At 42.5% G+C, this 20,284-nt stretch overlaps 1 protein-coding gene across 3 annotated transcripts in view; it reads right to left on the bottom strand.

Annotated features, from left to right (window-relative positions):
- The window catches only part of LOC119161012 (Metallophosphoesterase), a 115,029-nt gene that overhangs the window by 28,884 nt on the left and 65,861 nt on the right, over window positions 1–20,284 (bottom strand). For all 3 annotated transcript variants that reach the window (XM_075880111.1, XM_037413326.2, XM_075880110.1), the window contains one exon: window positions 10,408–10,588. In XM_075880111.1, coding sequence (XP_075736226.1) covers window positions 10,408–10,588 — 181 coding nt within the window. The remainder of the gene's footprint in view (window positions 1–10,407; window positions 10,589–20,284) is intronic.

Raw genomic sequence — 20,284 nt, forward strand, 5'->3', positions numbered from 1 at the left:
CTCAGCTTTTAGTCGCAGTATAATGCCTTCCTAGAATTCGATCTGCATGTTAACATTGTTTTACAATGATCACAAATCACAGAAGTTACATAAGTATATGTTTTGTAAAAATGTAACAGCCGGCAACTGAGCGTGCCAAAGAGAAAAGACCAGCTTAGAAGCAACTTACTTGGCCTCAAAGAATTTGAAAGGAAAAAAAAAAAACTTGTATCTAACCACTTGCCCCATACCTTTGATGTACACTCTTATTCACTCCCTTAGCTTCCCGACCGCAACTCCCCCCCACCCCTACCACAACCGAATGAAAATTCTACACAGGTTAACAAAACATTATGTACAACATAAACATATAATTACAGAGCTCTTAAAATAATGTTTTTTTTTATTACTAGTACTATAAAGCAGACGATACAGTCAAAATATGAAAAACAAGGTTTTCTCCCGGTTTTTCAGGCAGTCGCTTTATACTTTAAAGAAATGAGAAAATAGAGAGTGAAGAACGAAGAAAAAAAGATTGTTTCCAAAGATTTGAAATTTTATTCAAACAAGAAAGAAGAAAGCAGCCAGGAGAGGCCTGTCTTAGCTGCTTTCTCATATATAAAATAAAAGAAATGAGGGATCAACCTCTGTTCATGGTACACTGGCTGTTTTAATAAAAGCCAAGTGGCTCTTGGAAAACAGCTAGAAAATATAAAAAAGGTACATTTATAAAAAGAAGTTCCTGTATATACAAGGTGCCCAAGTTATTTCTTGCCAGAGTATAAAGATGTGCCGAAGCACTCTGTGACGACGCAACCAAATTAAGGTTGCTGAATATTACCTGGGGTAGGTCAGACTATTTCTTGTATTTTTCCTACTTGCCTAATTAGGCATGTTTAGAGTTCACTAAATTTTGAAGATATGAAGCTGGGCAAAAAATTCCAATGAGAAAGTTATAGACCACCTCACAAAACATCCGATTAAACAGTTTTTAACTTCCTTGTATCAAGTACTCAAGTTTTTCTGCTTGCTGCTCCTGTTTGTGAAACACTAAATGTGCCGCTATCTCCACGAAGTGAATGATGATGGAGGAGCTTGTTAGGAACTGATCGGCAGAAATCCTCTACCATCACATAAATACTTGACACGTTGTTATCGGGGTGATTGTATAAACACTGATACAATAAAACCTCATGAACTCAAAGTCACTAGGGCCATATGATATCTTCGAATTGAGTGTTTTTTTTTTTCAAATTAATGCAACATACAAAAAGGGGGATGCAAGGAACTTATAATTATTTGAAGTAATTAGGGATGGCCGTTTGCTCTGGTGGCTAGTTCGCGGCTTCAAGGGTTACGTTTTCCAGCAATACCTGGTCCCAATCTTGCCGCAAACATGGGGGAACAGCGGTCCTTGCTGCTAGCACCGAGAGAAAGAGAAAAAAATTGCTGTCATTATCAACTAATATGCACACCTTCAGGAAACAAGATATCTTCACTGCAACACAGTAACGACACGTAGGCAGCACGATGCCTGTTCCTCTCTGCATCAGCACGTCATGATGCGACCATTCGCTCATTCTTTCGGGTAAAATAAAAAATTTATGCATTACCAGTATGACAAAATGGACGATCTGTTTGGCTGGAAAAAACAATGACTCAAACTTTTAAACACAAAAAGAAAAAAAAAACTTAGTTTTCGAAGTAGGTGTTGTCGGCAAGAGCTCTACCAGCAGTGCAAGTGCGCAAATTGCTGGAGGTTACTGGCAATCGGAGGTTCGCATATATCAAATTCCGCCAAAGTCTAATTTATCAATTTCTCTATAGCCCGTGAAAGAATGGGTAAATCATGATGCACAGACGTTGCGAAGAGCATGCGATATGCTGCCTGCGCATCACCACTGCGTTGCAGTGAAGCATGTCGTTTTCCGCAGATGCACATTTTAGTTTGGCACGAGAATGTTTTTTTTTTTTTTTGCTGGAAATAGCGAGGCTGGAGTGCTTCAGCTGCCTGCCACTCATTAGTATTGCTACGTCGCATTGCCTTGTGACTCCTAAGGGTCATCGTGTATCGCAAATGGCACCCAAAGTTCCCAAAGTTTTCGAATTAAGCGAACTGGTGCTGACCGCCACTTCAGACTATCCACTTAGACTTACATTGCACAATACGAGACTGCGGAAATATTTCAAATTACGCAGCGTTTCGAAATAACCAAGTTCAAAGTAGTGAGGTTTTACTGTATATGCACAACATGTAATCATTTACATATTGATGCAATTATATACAAGGATTACATTACTGATTACAAAGCTGTGGGATGTGTTTTCTTTTGCAGATTGAAATTTTGTGGTCGGTGATACGTGGTGAAGGGACCATGAATTAGAGGTTGCAGTAGCAAGTTGGAGGAGGCAATGTCGATACAGGTCTGGAGTCCAGGTTTTCGTCACCGCTTACATGCAACCTCTGCTTAGTGGACCCTCACTTCGGGGTCCGCCTGTGAACGAGCCTTTTTCGCAGCATAAAGTGCACGTAATGCCTTACAGAGGTGTAGTGGGTACCTCGCTTACCAGCAGAATGACGAATGGCACACTAGTGGGTGCTTCCTATACTTCATGGTGGGCGTGTAACGAGTACATTGCACAGCTGCGCCTCTAGCGTACACACCAATGGACATGTCCCAAGCATAAGAGGCTTGGCGAGCAAGCTCCTAAAAAAATACCTAGTGACATGCCCACTTGCGCATCGTATTGCAGGGCTCCCCGACATTGGTCGTGAAAGCGACCATGCATCAAACCAAGCATTTGGCCAAGTGTGCTGCCTCACAACAGCGCATGTTTTGCTAGCATTAACACATACGATAACCGCTGTGTCATCTTACTGTTATTATGAACCGCTATAAGGGAAGCATACTATTTTTACGCAGTTTGTTAAGAAGTGCTGCTATCATGGCGTGCATAAGTGCGCAAGTGTGCATGGCAAGTGCACTTTTTTGTGTTCTCCGGGCATCAGTAGTAAGCAGAAAAACACTAATACTTAATAGATAGAAAGTTGAAAACTATCTAATCAGATGTTTTGGAAGTTCATCTATAACTTTCTAAGTGGATTCTTTTTACCTAGCTTGGCTGCTTCAAAAGTTAATTAAACATGCCTAATTAGACAATGAATAAGAGGAAGAATAGCGGATTTCAGTCCAGGTAATAGTCAGCAACATGCGTTTGGTTGCATCATCATACAGTGCAGTGACATATTTGAAAACCGACTAGAGATGACTGAGGCACCCTTCATAAGAAACTAAGTTATATTAATAACTCATTAATAAAAGGTAGACTGACGAGTAATACAAAGTCATTTCAAACTGGCAATACAATCTCTAAAAGGTATATTACTTACTCGTGTAATGCTTTCACCTAAAAAAATTTATTATGACGAGGCTTATGGCTACAAAGTAAAGCCCCAAAACAAACTAAGACTGCTACAATGAATACTAGAAATATTGAAGCCCATTTACATACACATTTTTTCAGCCATCCTGATTTCACTTGCTACCCTTTTTTGGTCCTACCAAATCTAGTTGTCTGAAGTGCCTGTACTATTAAGAAATTTCATCCCCACGAATGGCACCAAAATATAACATCAATGCCTAATTCTCCGGAAGCCAGATTTGTTGGACATGCTTGATAATTTGGGTGCTTTCGTGGCACCACCACATATTCCAAACAACAAATGTATAGAGATGCTTGAAGTTTCAGATGATGAAACTTTTCACTGTTATGTTCCAATTTTTTATAACTTTCTGCTGTGCAGCTCTACAGAGAATCTCCTTAGTATCTTTGTCTTTCACCAAATGCTCTAATAAACATGAAACAATGTATTTTAAATGTGAAGCATTTGTGTACTGAAAGAACTTTTGACAACCACCCACCCGTTCGTTCGTTTTTCGCCAGCCAGCCAGCCAGCCAGCCAGCCAGCCAGCTAGCCAGCCAGCCAACCAGCCCGCCCGCCCGCCCGCCCGCCCGCTTGCCCGTTTGCTTGCTAGCCCATTTCTCTTGCCCGTCTGCCTGCCCGCCTGCCTGGGTGCTCTGGTGATCACCGCCTTAACTTGGGGTAAACCAAAAATACTATGGGAGGGTAAGATGGTTTGACGAATAAGACCAGCTGGTCATGATATGAATAATGTCGCAATCCCGTTGCATAAGTTGTCACACTTTCCACTAGAAAGTGGCACATACCCACACGTGGGTATGTGCCACAAGCCAATCACCTGTGGCAATCACCAGGAACAGGGAGAGCAGACATAGGTAATTTTAATGTCTGAGCATTAAGAAAAAAGGTCCCATAGGCAGTGTTGACCCGACAAATGCAAAGAATAAATGTCGGGGTCCCAGCAGGAATAGAACCCCAGCATTCTGCGTCGCAACTAGGTATTCTACCACAGAGCCACGCCAGGTCTTGCAACTGCTTTTCAAATAGACCGTAATGTTTGTGAAGCGTCAATTGGGGATGCAGTGATGGCTATGCAATTTTATAAACTTTACATATTGTCGCCACCACTGGCAGCGACACCATTTGCAGAAATTGGCATAGATTTTCTCGGCCCCTTTCCAACAACTGTCACCGGAAATAGGTGGTTAATCGTCGCCACAATATGTACTCCTACAATACAGCCATCATGTCGGGTTAAGATCAATTGTAGTTAAGCACAATGCACTGAAGGTGATTGAGAGCTTATATTAACCAACAAACGGGTGCTAACAGACATTGTTAATTTTAATTCGAGAGCATTGAGAAAAATCAGTGCACTTCCACGAAGTGAATGACGACAATTGGGCAAAGCAATAGGTCCTAAGGTCCACAATGTCTACATTGAAGTCGCCAACTCGAATAAAGAAACGGCAGATCGATGAATGGACACACAGACGGACGCATGGATGCACGGGCTGATGAACGGTTCGGGTGATCATGTATTGTGTTGTCATATAGTTGATTACACATAAAGGTGTGCAATTGATTACACATAGGCAGCCTAAACAAAAACCAGAAATTTACATGCCTTCTGTCATTACTAACTGGAAAAGTGGCAGCCACCATAGAGGAACTACCATTTTTGGGCAGCAACTATGGGAAAACCATTGATTTGCTCAAGCTGCGGTATAGAAAAGATAAAGTGCTAGTAAAAATACATATGAAAGAACTCATTACCTAAACAAAGTAGCAAGCTGCAATGACTATGAAGGTTTGAAAAGAGTGTCAAAAAAGACGCAAGCGCACACATGAGGACTGGAATCCTTAAGCTAGAAGAGCGAGTTCTATGCGGCGATGTTGCTTCCAATAATGAAAACATCGTTACCAGTGAATATGCTCATTGAGTTCCAGTTTAAATAAAGAGAAGTGGCCAGTACACCACCAAGGAAGGACAAAATATTGCTCTAATTCAAGAAATTAGTCTTAGGTGCTTGATGAAATGCTTAGAAGATCAAGTGGAAGGCAGAGAATCATTGCTGATAGAAAGAAATGAGTCACGGCAACAAAACAGAGTAATCAACAGAAAACAATGGTTTATTTGCAATGTACAGCTATAAAGTATTGCATATTTTGAGATACTATTACTCACTATACTGATGACTGTAGAAAAACCATGTCTCATTAAGAGAAAAAAATGAAGCTAAAGAAGGCAAACATGTTATCCTCTGTACAAGGCCTCAACATACGTATTACCAAAATATGTAGGACAAACATCATGTGCAAAATATGTCGAAAAGGGCATTAAACGTCTACGTGTTAGCAAAGAGAACTTACAGCAAAGTCTACAGTGGCTGTTCCAGGTAAAAGTAAAGATAAAGAAGACCAATCCTCCACCTGCCAATTCTCGAAAAATTGATTTAAGTGTACCCCTACAGAATACAGCTGCAGTAGCAGAAGGTTGAACACAGTCATCTTTTTGTCGCGTTCTGCTGGATATGGGCAGCAGAAGGTCACTCATATTAAAAAGCCTGTCTCACAAAGTTAAAGAGAAATAAAGACTCATGATAGGCTTGTTCAGAGGAAGTGAAACTGAGTCATGAAGCCAGTAGACATTGAACTGAAAAGTGCCTACAAAAGTAAGAGGTGTTATTAAAGAAATGCTGGAGATGGACATCACTCAAAAGAGTGCTATTCCTGCCCATAACACTCCAAAAGAAGTATGAAGGGGATAGATTCAAGCCATTTGATGGCTGAGGTAGAAACGCTGACCACAGGGAAACCAGCATGATTATCAGCTCGGACCAGTATTGGCAAGTGGTAAAAGGGGGGAGCATGAAAGCCACCTAGAAGAGAAGTTGACCACAGTAGAAAATATATTCGGGTGGACAGTGCAAGGTCAAGCTAACTTGTGCACAACAGAGCAGAACATGAAAGTACTAATGGTGGTTCACATCAATGCAGAGAAAAGTGACAAAGACCTAACAAAAGAACAGGAGGGGGAAGATCGAAGCTTGCGATGAAAAATCCGTAAACAAGGGTTGTGTCGAGCCGACGTTTCAAGAAGCAGACTTCCTCAAGGCTAGAATAAAACTGATTTCTTTAGTGCTAGCGTGTCTACGTTTCATACCCTCTCCTCCATCCTAACATAGAAGGGAAACAGGCCATATTCGATACGCGTGTGTTAGAGAGAGTGAGAGACTAATTGTATGAGTAAAGAAGAAACAGGTATTCCGTGGAAAAAAAAGCAATGGAGAGTTGAAGATGTACACATGTCGCGGGGTCCCGGTTGTCAAACCGGTTGTCAGAAGTTAACAATGGCAGGTTTGAAATTTCAAATGGAGGGCTTAAATCGCAGTGGTTTTCTTTGTGTATGTACTATGCCGAATTGATGCCAGAGCCCCTTTAGAAACATTTATACCTACTGGCAGGATTGTATTGAACTTGTGATTTGATTGATTGATTGATATGTGGGGTTTAACGTCCCAAAACCACCATTTGATTATGAGAGACGCCGTAGTGGAGGGCTCCGGAAATTTCGACCACCTGGGGTTCTTTAACGTGCGCCCAAATCTGAGCACACGGGCCTACAACATTTCCGCCTCCATCGGAAATGCAGCCGCCGCAGCCGGGATTCGAACCCGCGACCTGCGGGTCAGCAGCCGAGTACCTTAGCCACTAGACCACCGCGGCGGGGCGTGTATTGAACTTGTGAATAAGGTACGACTACTCTATATATTTTCCGTCTATTGCAGACCGTAAGTGTGACTTAAAAATGTAGAGCTTGAGATCATCGAAGTTGTATCCTGCTACACTGAAATGCTGTGCCACTGCTTTTGGTAATTTCTTTGGTGTGTCTGCGGGATGACAGTTTAATCTAACATTAACAGGCTGTCCTGTTTCACCAATGTACTCTTTATGACAACATAAACATCGGATCATGTAGATAACGTTTCCACTAGCGCAAGTAAAACTAGCTTTTATATGATGGACATAATCACTCCTGGTGCTTTTAACTATCATGTCATCTTAAAGGTGTTAGCAAAGCATCTAGACTGGAACAAGGTATTACTTGGCCAGAAAATGAGAGTTTACTTTTGCATGCACTAACATGTCCTTAAAATTCCTGTTGCGGTGATACACGACCTTTGGTACTTCGGGAAACGCTTTTCTAAGGCGCTCATTGCTTGCCAATATTGGATAATACTTGTGAAGATTATGTTTGGGAACGCATTCGAGTATTTGGTCATAAATGCTGGCGGTTTGTTGGGATCATGCAACGGGAGTTTTTTTAGCTAGTGTGGTTTTCTATCTAGTTTACATGCTTCGTTGTAGACCTTGTTTAGGGTCTCTTGTGGGTAATTTCTTTCAACTAATGTTTCCTTTAGATTACTCAAGTGGTGGATGTATTCACCGTTGTCACTACAGATCCTTCTTATACACCTCACCTGCTGATCACCTGCATGTCAAGTTGTTTTCTCGTGAAAAAAAAAAACTTGTCGCGGGCTAGAACCTGTTGAAATTCGCAAGAGACAAGAAGAGGAAGGCAAAGACTGTGGGCACCTGAAGCGCGTGCAGTAGTAATAAGCAATACAGAAAAAGAACAATCTTGCTTTCGTTTGCATCGAACGCAGTTGTGTCTGTAGTTGTCTCGTCTCGTTTCTGCGATAGAACTAAAAGGCAAAAGGAAAAAGCAAACAAACTTTTGCCCATCTATAATTTAATTTTGTTTAATTTTGTTAAATGCATCATCGAGAAGCACGCGGCAGTGCTTTTCGATGACGCGTTCTTGCTGAAAAACTAATGAGCAAGGCAAGCCACTGGTGGCAGGAAATTGAAGATGAACGACCCTTCCAAACGAGACCAAGATGACCACGATAGCTCGTGTGTAATGGCAACAGTTCGGCGTGAAAAAAGCGCGACTTTAGCATCTATTTGTGCTCATATTTATCTCACAAGGTTGTTATAAATTGATTTGGTACTATAAATAATGACACAAGAAGCTAGAAATTTCTCAGATAAGTGCAAAAATAGTTGCAGATTCCAAATATGTTAACTTCAAAAAGTCGTTTTTTTTCGTAATTTTCGGCCTTTTAAGACATGTGTCCCCCCTCAAGGGGCCTTCCTGTCATGGGGGTAAGATGAGCAAAGTGCGCGTTTCGATTCTGCTCGCGATGAACTTGGATGATTTTTGTAAGCTGCGGCCGTTTGTTATCGGCAGAAGCAAGTCGCCGCACTGCTTAGGGAACACGAAGAGCCCTCCCGGTCCAATACGCTTTCAATAAAGAAGCGTGGATGAAGCGGGACTTTTTCTCAGAGTGGATCCGCGCTTGAGATGACAAATCGGAGAAGGTGGATCGCAGAATTTGCTTTCCTGTAGACAAATGTTCTGCGCACCACGTCGTTAGCCACTTGAAAAGAATAACTATCAAGTTTTTGCCACCCAACACCATGAGAAGGTTACAGCTTCTCGACCAAGGCATTATCAAAGCATGTAACGTAGAATACAGGCAACGTCTGGTGCAACAGCTCCTGATCGTTGGGGGTCGAATTGAAAATCGACCTTCTCGGAGTGATTCAAATGATGGCTGGGGCATGGAACAATGTGAAGAAAACCACAGTCATAAACTGCTTTAGTAAAGCTGGCCTACTAGAGTTACCCGACGACCTAAGGAGCGATATGACAGCAGACGATGACCTAGAATGCCACAAAGACCACTTCTGCCAGCTCTCGGCGTTCCCAGGTGCCATTGCTGATCGGATAACAGCAACCAATTTGATCACTGATGATGATGTGCAAGCCGTTTCGGACCGCACTGATGCGGAAATTGTGGCCGACGTCACTGGTGTCGGTGCAGCGGACCTGAGCAGTGATGATGATGCCGATGACGCGGACCTGAGCAGTGATGATGATGCCGATGACGCGTCGAAGCAACTGTGCACCGTAGCAAAACTTTTTTCGCCATTCAGCCTCATTCGCCGCTGTTGTGGCACTATCAAAGGCGCAGGACTAGGCTATGTGGAGAGGCTGAACAATATTGAGGATGGCCTCATGAATTTCATGGCTAAAAATATGAGGCAATCTAAGGTCACTGACTTTTTTCATGCCAAATAAAGTGCGATAGTTCTCGTGCTTTTTTCGTTATATATTCTGCGCAAATCAGCAAGCTCCTGCCTGGCACAGACTCTGGGAACTGCTCCAAAATTCACAGCGTTACAAGGTAACTAAAATAGACATATTCTTTATTCCGAAGTATCGATATATCGAACTATTTTATGATCCCCTTCGAGTTTGATATATCTGGGATCGACTGTATAGCATTTTCAAGACCTACTGAAAAATCTGTGGTTTTCATAAACCAGGGGTTTCGAACTAATCTCAATTAGCAGGCCACAGCCATGAAATTTAGTCCCACAAGGGCCAGGACAGCAAAGAAGGTGTAAGAGCAAAGAGGAGGGGGGAAGGAGGGATAGTTCATTAAAATTTGACAGCTAACGTTGCCACATGAAAGACCGATTTCCCATATTTCATATGTGGATCATTTCTAAAGGGTATTTGACATCAAGATTTGCACAACATATTGACGAAGATGTTCACTAATGACTCAAATTGGAATGCTGATAGTTTCACGGTTGTTTCAACTCATGATGACCACATGGGGCGTCTAACGGAAGAACTGCTTAATAGTGCACCATAGAGGGTGACATGCATATGCAGAGGCACATTAGCATCAGTCATTTCGGTCTAGCTCATGAATATAATTATTAAGAAATAAAAAAAATGGGCTAAAGACAGTCATGTGTAAGCTACGTCGCTGGCAAAAGCATGAGGCCTGCGGGCTGTGTGTCTGGGACCTCTTGGTGCACTAACTTGGTACTACAGCCGCAGAAACGCAATGAGAAAAAATTAAGGAAGCACAAACAAATAATGCTTCAGGAGTCCCTTGCTCTCCTCATAGATCACTTGCCGAGGATGGCCGCTCCGAAGCCCACCCAGTGGGTGCCCATGCGATAGGAGCAAGGGGGCAGCCGAATCTCATGCAGGCGTCCCGAAGATAGGTCCATCCTCAAGGGCCGCCGATCCGCGCCCAGCCGCAACTCCAGGTGTTCCACACTGCCAGTAGCCTGCTCGGCCACCAGGTGCACAGACTGCAGCATTTAAAGGACTGCATTCAGGCTTGTGGGAACTTTCTTTTCTAAATACAGTTTTTCATATTTTTCAAATTTTCTGAGCAAGTTCTAACTCCCAAAGTAGACACCTCTGGTGCACCGATGTTTTTTTTCCTGTTTTTGTTTTTGCAACCCTCTTTCTATTTAAATGCTGTGATCGTAAGGCATGTAATATCTTCCCAGACAAACTGCACTTTGACGTGAAAATACTTTTGTGCAGCCAAAGCTACTTGAAAACACTAATTGCCAAAAGCATGTTGAATAATTATTTAATTACCAACTTGAGCATATTTGTAGAAATGGAATAGTTACAGGGTGCCAAAATGTTTGGCAGCCCCTTTTTATTAAATGTTCCCTATAGGTTGAAAAAAGCTGTGAGGGGTGGGGGTCTCCCTGTGCAGACTGTAGATTGAAATATATGTGACCAAAAGAGGGTGTCTGTTAGGTTGTCAGCTCCTAGACAGGAGGTAGAAATGATATGACTGCTGGCATATACATTATAGTGAGCAGTCTTTGTATTAGTCGATTTCAGGTGACCTAAGTTGACAAGATCCTGTCTGCCATTATGAAAAATTGTGGCTTGTCTTGGCAGTACAGCTGATGACACAAAAGATCCTGTCGAACATAGGTGTCACGGGTGACTTGATAGCACTTTGTCAAAAGAACAAGTGCATAGCAGATGCGTGGTCAAAATGTGGGAATATGTTGGCATCGCAAGAGTGCTGAAGCACTAGCCTGAAAAATTGGGGGCAATGCAGAACATGTCTAAGGTAATGCTGGGGCTCTAAAAAGCGAGCTAATAGAGGTAAAGAAGTTGCTGAAGAGCCGTAAGGAAGTGCCGAGCCAAGTAGTAAACAGCTCACAGACCTAATAGCACCAAAGGTAAATGGTTGACCGAGTGGTTGCAGATGAGATGAGCAGTGTTTATTACTGATAAGATGTATCAGAGATTTAAATAAAAGCTACTGAAAATGGTATCCATGGTTCATCGTGATGGTGTCAGGACAACCACAACGAGAAATCCAAGTGCAAATGAAGGCATGGACAGCAGCATCAGACCCACCTCCCCACAATAACCCCTCAATACTTTTTACTGGTCACAAAACCACTTCGTCACTCTATGAGAGAGCTTTGTGTTCTGCCTACTTTGACCACAGCACAGCGCCACTGGTGCTAAGGGGATGCTCGTTCAGGCCAGAAAGGCGACGGCATGGTATGTGTCCTCTGTTGGCATCGAGTTTTCTTGCAAGCATGTGGTGCTGTCCATTTCTGTTAACATTTTTGAATGTGATGAATAGTTAGTGTGTTTTATCACGAGTGTACGATGCAGTGTGTACATGCAGTTTGTGTTGGCTGATCAATGCGATGCCCACTCGCACACAGTGCCCACGTCACAGTTTTGTGCGCCAGATAGGTTTAACTAGTCACCGAACCTGCTCCTGCCCAACTCGGTGCTCTTTGAAACCTAAACTGCGACTGGGTGTTCTCATAAATGTCTTTAAACAAATAATTGTCACGCACTCACGCAAACAAGCTTTCCAATAGTGATAATTTGGTCATAAGCTACCCGCTAAGAAAACCAAGGTGCAAAATTTTTGTCAGAGCTTGAAGAGGAATTATCAATGAGAACTAACAGACAGCGATGCCCAGAGAAGTATCGGGGATGTTATTAGAAGTAATTGTAATGCAAATGTGAAGAAAGAAAAGTGGACGAAAAGATAACTTGCCACCGGCAGGATCCAAACCTGCAACTTTTGAAATTGCAGGTCGCAGGTTCGGATCTTACCAATGGCAAGTTATCTTTTCGTCCACTTTTCTCTTCTCACAATTACATTACAATTAATTCTACTAGCATACCCTATACTTTCCTTTGAAAATGTCCTTAGTTTCCTATTGAATAGGCTACAGCACCCCTACTCAATTTTTTTTTCATGTGTCTACTTTTCTCTAGCTCTCCTCACTATTCTTCCCCTTCTTCCTCCCCTTATTGCAGAGTAGCAAAGTGGATGCTACAAATCTGGTTGATCTCCCTGCCTTTCTCTCATCTTTTCTCTCACTTGTCTGTTAGTTCTCATTATAGGGCGACTAAAGTCAAACAACAACTTAAGTCAGAGTGAGAGCTCAATGTATGATCTCTAAAACGACAATATTATCAACAGCAGTTCCCTACTTACCGAGAAAGTAATGTAAAAGCACAAGAACACATGCGCCACAAGTAGGACATTCGCAAAATGATGCCGATGAAGTCAGACTTATCGCCTACAATTAATCACTAATAATCGAACTAGCTGCACTAAATAAGGAACCTTATGTACATCGAGAGACGTAATAAAATGCTGCTTGTTCGTTTCTGTTTGATTCATGGAAAAAAAAAAACTGCCCGACGTTACTATGGGGAATGGCGCGAGTGATTCAAAAGCCGAATTTTCACGTGGTTAAACTGGACAGGTCATGCCATGTAGCGGGGCCTAGTTGAAGCAATCGTGCCTACAATTTGGAATGCCATGGCTAAAAATTGTTCAATGGCTGTTGATGATGTTTGGAATGCCATGGCTAAAAATTGTTCAATGGCTGTTGATGATGTGGCTCCTGCTACTTTCCCTCTCCTGCTACTAGTGTTGGCGGCTGTGCAGTAAAGCCGGGATATGTTGTGCACAGCAACAGTGATATGAGATTCCACTTGAGTTGGGTAATATGAAGTGTGCTAACACAATGCAGACCACTAAAACATGATTTCATTTTAAAATAAGCACTTCCTTGGCTCAAAAGTAGCACTAGGTTTCAAGACCACTATTTCAGCGATCATCACTGACTAAGTATTTACCTTTAGTCTCCCTTTAATATTGTGGAGTCATCTTGTTTTGCAAATACCGTATCACCAGATTATTGAACAGAACACATGTTGAAAATTTTACTGAGGTCAGTGGACATAATGAAATTACCAGAATCTCCTTTTAACTACGTTCTCAGAAAATCCAATGGTGTTAATGTAGAAAAGGGCATCGGTTCCTTGATTGTTCACGTCCTCGACATAGTGAATGTTAATGGCAAATTAAAGAGCCTAAGCTAAATGAAGCAGCTTCTGAGATACACAATTTGAAGTAGTGGAGTGGAGCACATGTACCAGAGGCTTCTGATCAGCAAGTCTATGAAACTGCACACCTTTGAAAAAGTGCCTGAAGTGTTCAATACTGTCATAGATGGCGAGAACTTCATAGCCAAAAAAGATGAAAAGTCTCACTAGATCCCGTATTCTGAAATGACCACGAAAGGTGACAGTATTACATTTTGTGATGCAGAATCTGATGTGTTCATTAACTGCATCACTACTTGCTTATGATTTCATTGTTGCACTGACCGGTGAGTGTACTGCATGAGTGCAATGCAGCCATAGTACGACGTTTTTGAGCATACACTGGCTTCTGAGAAGTGGCCAGGCTTGGTTGGGGCTACTTGAAACATCAGATGCGTGGAAAGTGCTTTGAACATTTCTAGTACAATTGTTTTAAACAAAGTGTAATATTTAAAGTATGCAAGTTTGTGTGACATGTGTTTTTATTGAGAGTTCAAATGACATACTTAGAGATCAGTTGTAACGTGTCGCTTTAGTGATATCGTTTCAACACCTAAACATGTAGCTGGCATGAGATAAAAACGTAAAAAACAGACAGTTCATGTTGCTGGCAAGTTAAAAACAAACATGGCTGATCCCTCTATCATAGGAATCACTAAAACACGAAAGTGAAACATCATTTCACAGAAGTAGTGCTTATTGAGCAGTGATATACAAAAGCTTGTACAATGCCTATCTGTTTGGCAGCAATAGCCTCATTTGACGTGGATGCACCCACTGACGCTAGAATGAGGAGATGTGAAAAGCGGCCGCCAAAAACGGTCCCCAAAGCGCACCGATGCCGCCTGGGGCGCTACACGCACTGGCGCGGGTACCCTTGTGAAGGCAACATACGAGTGAGCGTGCGCTGCTCTCCACAAAAATTGCATCCTTGCAATGTGGCGGTCACCCTTCTTCGGTAAAATCGTTTTGATTGAGTTAGTGTAAGGCAGTACATGGCACATAAGCCCTTCGAAGTCTCATCTCTGTAAACCATATTCGAAAAGGCCTACGAGTAAGACTCGACGCCAACTTACATGGACTTTATGATATTGCAGTTATTTCTGGCGGAGCTGCAGGCGCACTAAGAGACGCAAATCGCTGGAAGGCTTCATAATAATTTGAACACAGTAAATTCATTCAACCAGGAGCAAAAACTTCGTTAGCGCAGCTCCGCTTCGCTGTTTTGTACGTATATTCTTGTGCAAGCCTTAATTGAATATTTCCCTAGCGTTCAATTATTGGTCTCCAAATGTAACAATTTTAGCGCCGTACAGTTACTCGTTAATTTGTACGAGTCCCGCATAAAGAGCATAACAATCACGTCCCCAGCAGCAGACATGCGAACCATTTTTTACAAAAACACTATTTTTATGCATTGCACGTGCTCAACACTCATAGCGTTACTATTTACCATTTATTTTCATATTACGTTTGGTTCACACCTTTCAAAAAGATCTGGGACCATGTGAACCAATAATATGGCACCAAGAGAATTCGGCAAAAGTACAAAACCCCTCTGAGATACCACTGCGCTGCCTGGGCTTTGAGATTTCTTGGTGCATCGCTCGTAACGCTTACACACACACAAAAAAAATTGCGTTACCACACTACGTTACCTACAAAAAACGTAACGGGTTACCCTACAGAAGTAAAAATAACACATCTTCTTCGAAAATACTCTAAGATCAGAAGTTTGAATCGCTGCGCTCTCACTGCGGGAGCGAGGCTGACATTTTATTAAAACTCATATTTATATTTCACATGTTATGAGGAATTTGTTAAGCATAGTACCAGTATCATATTGCTAAGCTAAACGTAAACCCAAGTGTTTGTTTCACTAGGCACAATAAAATGTGAATTGTACTTACCCCTAGAAGTGTTACGAACAATCATTATCCTGCAGGCCACCTTCCCTACTAAACATCTTAAACCACGAAGATTTCAATCTTTTGTCTAATCGAAATTGTTACATTAAACACTTCACCCAGCTCATTTATTTTGCCTAATAGTACATCTCTTGAAATTTTGGTCACTCCTCTTATTAATTGTTGCTTTACATGTTCATGCCACGTTGTGACTATACATATGCATTCCCTCGCTCTCTATTTGCGGTGCTTTGTTTAGTAATTTTTGTATACTTGACGTTTTGTTATATTTGTAAAGTTTATTTTGTATTCTTCGTGAGAGCATATGTCTATAATACTGCTACTTTGCCACCTTGTAACGGGGTCGGTACCTCATCAATCTCTAGAGCTTTTAGTCCCATGCTCTTCATATTGAAAGTAACGAAATAAAGCCTGTGACCAAAACAACTATTTCAGGTAAATTACTTATGTAACTAGGAAACTTTCGCCAAGATGCTTGACGCATAAAACAGTGGCCTGATGTGTATCAGAGATTTGCATGTGAAGGTTTATTGCGTCGTGGCACATGTTAAATCAATTTATTATTGGCACAAAATGCAGATGTTTTGTCATCAACTCTGTCTGAAAATAAATCATCACAATTTCTCAACAGATTTACAGTAATCCTGGTAGCTTGCAAATACTAGTGGACAAGACATAACCGCAGCCGATGTACAAATAAAGAAACCCCTAAATTATTTAGCTACCGGAAAAAGACCTTTGCAGCGTAAATAATTTTTACCCCTTTAACATACACAGATGCCCCACCACGGTGGTATAGTGGCTAAAGTACTCTCCTGCCAACACGCAGGTCGCGGGATCGAATCTTGGCTGCGTCAGCTGCATTTTCGATGGAGACGAAAATGCTGTCGGCCCGTGTGCTCAGATTTCAGTGCACCTTAAACAACCAAAGGTGGTCAAAATTTCCGTAGCCCTCCACTATGGCATCACTCATAATAATATGGTGGTTTTGGGATGTTCAACCCCACAAATATATGTATCTAACATATATAGGTTCCGTGAAAATTGCAATTGTTTATATGCGAAGGCGTTCAAAGTGAGCCTCGTATTCCCAGGTATTTAACAACTGCTCCATGACCTGTGCGCAGCAGAGGCAAATTTTGTTTTGAAACCAGCCCCGCCGCGGTGGTCTAGTGGCTAAAGTACTCGGCTGCTGAACCGCAGGGCGCGGGTTCGAATCCCGGCTGCGGCGGTTGCATTTCCGATGGAGGCGGAAATGCTGTAGGCCCGTGTGCTCAGATTTGGGTGCACGTTAAAGAACCCCAGGTGGTCTAAATTTCCGGAGCCCTCCACTACGGCGTCTCTCATAATCATATAGTAGTTTTGGGACGTTAAACCCCACATATCAATCAATCATCAATCACATATCAATGTTTTGAAACCAGGACTGATAAGCAGCACTATGTTGCAGGGACGGCTTGCTGATCATTCTAACTAGCCGAATTCAAGCAACAGCTTTATTTTTTCATGATAACGAGTACATTATTTACTAAATTACCGAAAAAAGTAATGTGAGCAAACGGTGTTACTTGCAGCGCGTTACCGCTGACACTGGAAATAAGACAGCCATTCTTGCCCTCATCATGATTATTACAAAGTACAAGATTTCTCGCAACATAGCTTGCCATATTGGGGGCGAGGCCTACCACTGGAGGCGCAAGCGCTGCAATCGCTGTGGCGTGCATGGTTGGATCACGTGATCTCGCCTCGCTGTGGCGAAGGAAAGCTGGGGGTCGGATGCATTGATTTTACAATGAATTCGCAGTGTTTTCATTTTTGAAGAGCGTCGTAGTGCTCTGGCTTCATGTGTGCGGATTTCTGCAGACTACACAATCTAGAAAGTTGCAGCAAAAGTTACTGGTGGCGTGTCACAATGCGCTACGTACGTAAGGGCATTCTCACGGCCGCTGGCTGTGCCACTGTCACCTCTCTCTATCTGTGTTGTGGTTGTTTTCGAGCTTAAGTGTTAAAATGATCACAGACTGTGATTGCTCACATAAAAGCAGAACGTTTTAGTTTCTGCACGGGAGCCTCGTTCAAAACAAAAAATGAATTTGCAAATAGTCCGATTATGTATTTTTAAAATAGATTTGATATGTGGGGTTTAACGTCCCAAACCACCATATGATTATGAGAGACGTCGTAGTGGAGGGCTCTGGAAATTTCAGCCACCTGGGGTTCTTTAACGTGCACCCAAATCTGAGCACCCGGGCCTACAACATTTCCGCCTCCATCGGAAATGCAGCCGCCGCAGCCGGGATTCGAACCCGCGACCTGTGGGTCAGCAGCTGAGTACCTTAGCTACTAGACCACCGTGGTGGGGCTTTTTAAAATAGGACGTAGGTGTGTACATGTTGGGGAAGTTGCTGACATTACATTCAAGAACGAGCGCCGTTATCTGAATTGTCAACGAGTTCGCAGGTCCACTTCTTTTCCCTTTGCTTTCGTCAATTTAACCCTACTCTGGTCCATTTTGTGGCCAGTTGCTTCAGTGTATTCGGCCAGCGCATTCGATGAAACCTTCTTTCTTACATCATACATGTGCTGCTCCAGTCTGCTAAGGCTACTTCTTTCGCCAAGGTGACCTAACTTCAGTTTGTGCCACTACACAAACGCGGCTGTCCATCCCCATGTGGGTGCCCAAACACACATGGTTTCCATCTGCCTGTAACGTAGCCAGGGGATAAAGTGAAATTTTATCCCCCCCCCCCCCCCAAATTCTGCCAGCGCCTCTGCCGTCCGTGACTTCATCTCGCAGAGTTTCTCGCTTATAGATTACGTCTGTAGAACGGGTCCATATATAGCCACTGTCACTTCCTGTCAATGTTGTTTTGATCTTCAGGTGAAAACGCGGTCAGCTTCGAAAACTGGTTCATCTTCTAAGAGCTGCCGTGAAATATCGCACAACTTATGAATGAAGCTGTAAAAAAAACAACAACAACAAAAAAACCGAGAACTACACACAGACAATTTCACTGAAACATGAACTTACTGTTTAGATCACAGTACGCAAAACCTCACAGCATGCTCATTCAAGGGCGCAAAATGATACGGCTGGCTGATCGCATTTTTTTATCACAATTTACCCCTTGGTAAAAGCTCTATAACTGAACCAATCATTCACAATTCCTTTTCACTCATGTATGAGTCAATGGCGATCGAATGTGCAACATGTGACCGCCGTAGAAAATTAGCACAATACAGTGAAATCTCGGTAGAATGAACCCAACATTAACAAACTTTCCAGATTAACGAACTTTCAAAAAATCCCAGACCGACTGCTAATAGTTTCAATGTAAGATCATTTCACTACTACATACTTCAGAATACCGAACTTTTCAGAATAACAAGCGTTAATTTAGTTCCGTGTTATATTAACAATGCCTCAGCACTATGAACTCATGTTCTGAAATCCGTCCCCACCATCGGAGCAGTACACAAGCAGACAGCAAAGTGAACGGACGCCTTGCTTCTTTGAAGATGTGCGATAGTGTGGAGAGAAAAAAAAATGGAGGACTTTCTTTTCTTTCGTTTTGTTGCAACGCTGACGCTGCAGGTTTACAAGCGCAGAGGTGAGGGCAACATGTGAGGGCAAGGTCAGCGAAGCAGGGTGGGAGTTGCGGAGCAGCAAGCATGGACGCGGAAAACCTGAGACAGCAAGAGAGCAGAAAACGAAACGAGAGAAATTTTCTTTTTAGCACTTTTTTTTCTTTGGAAGAGGCGATGACAGCTGCGACGGTTCAGGTTTTTTTTTCCTTTGTCACATCTACATGTGCTCTAGGAGGCCCTAATTGTCAGTCGTGATTATCTTTTTTCGGCGATTACTTATCGCATCCGCAAAGCAAGTCTGCACACGTGCTGCGGTGCTGCTACAAATGAGTTCACCTCTGCTTGCAACGAAGAAGTGAAAGCAGTTTTCGCTAAGTGAGAAAGTGGATATTCCTCGGCAACTGGAAAGCAAAGAGCAGGCTGTTGTTACCAAAGAACCGAATCGCACCACAGGAATGTAGATGAGCTGGAGGTCTTCGTGTTGCGAAGTTTGTGCTGCACGCGTAAAAAAAAAAAAAGACTTCTTTAATGTAAACGTGCGTTTTTTGGTGTTCACTTGTGGATTTGTTTTTTCTTGTGAAAAAACGAGTTCAAGGACCCAGGGTTGTAGAGGTAAGTCGATTTTGGGTGGTGGAAAATAAGTATTTATGGTTAATTTTTGGGCTTTCACTATAATGACCTTTCAAAATGACAAATAAAGTGCCACAGCTCTCTGAAGTTCGTTGTACTGAGATTTCACTGTAAATACTAGGATCGTGCCGCAGAGAAAAGTTACGGACACTGAATGAGGCATGCGCGTGCGGGATTCTTACATTTGCCACAATCATAACAGAAAGGTTGCAGCTGTAAGAATGCTGTGCTGCTTCACACATGGAATTCGCATGCGCTGTGTTTCATCGGGCTATGTGCGCCAAACAAAACTGTAAATTTGTGCATGCTTGTCATGTCAACCACGACCTGTCTTTAGATGCAAACCTACAATGAATGACGTAGAGTGGTCGCGTGGATTTCTTTCAGCAAAGATAAGTTTATTTACTGTTGGTACGCATTTGATGCTTCATTTCAACTCGGAATAACTCTATACCT

The sequence above is a fragment of the Rhipicephalus microplus genome, chromosome X (genome assembly GCF_043290135.1).
Source record: "Rhipicephalus microplus isolate Deutch F79 chromosome X, USDA_Rmic, whole genome shotgun sequence".
Lineage (NCBI taxonomy): Eukaryota > Metazoa > Arthropoda > Arachnida > Ixodida > Ixodidae > Rhipicephalus > Rhipicephalus microplus.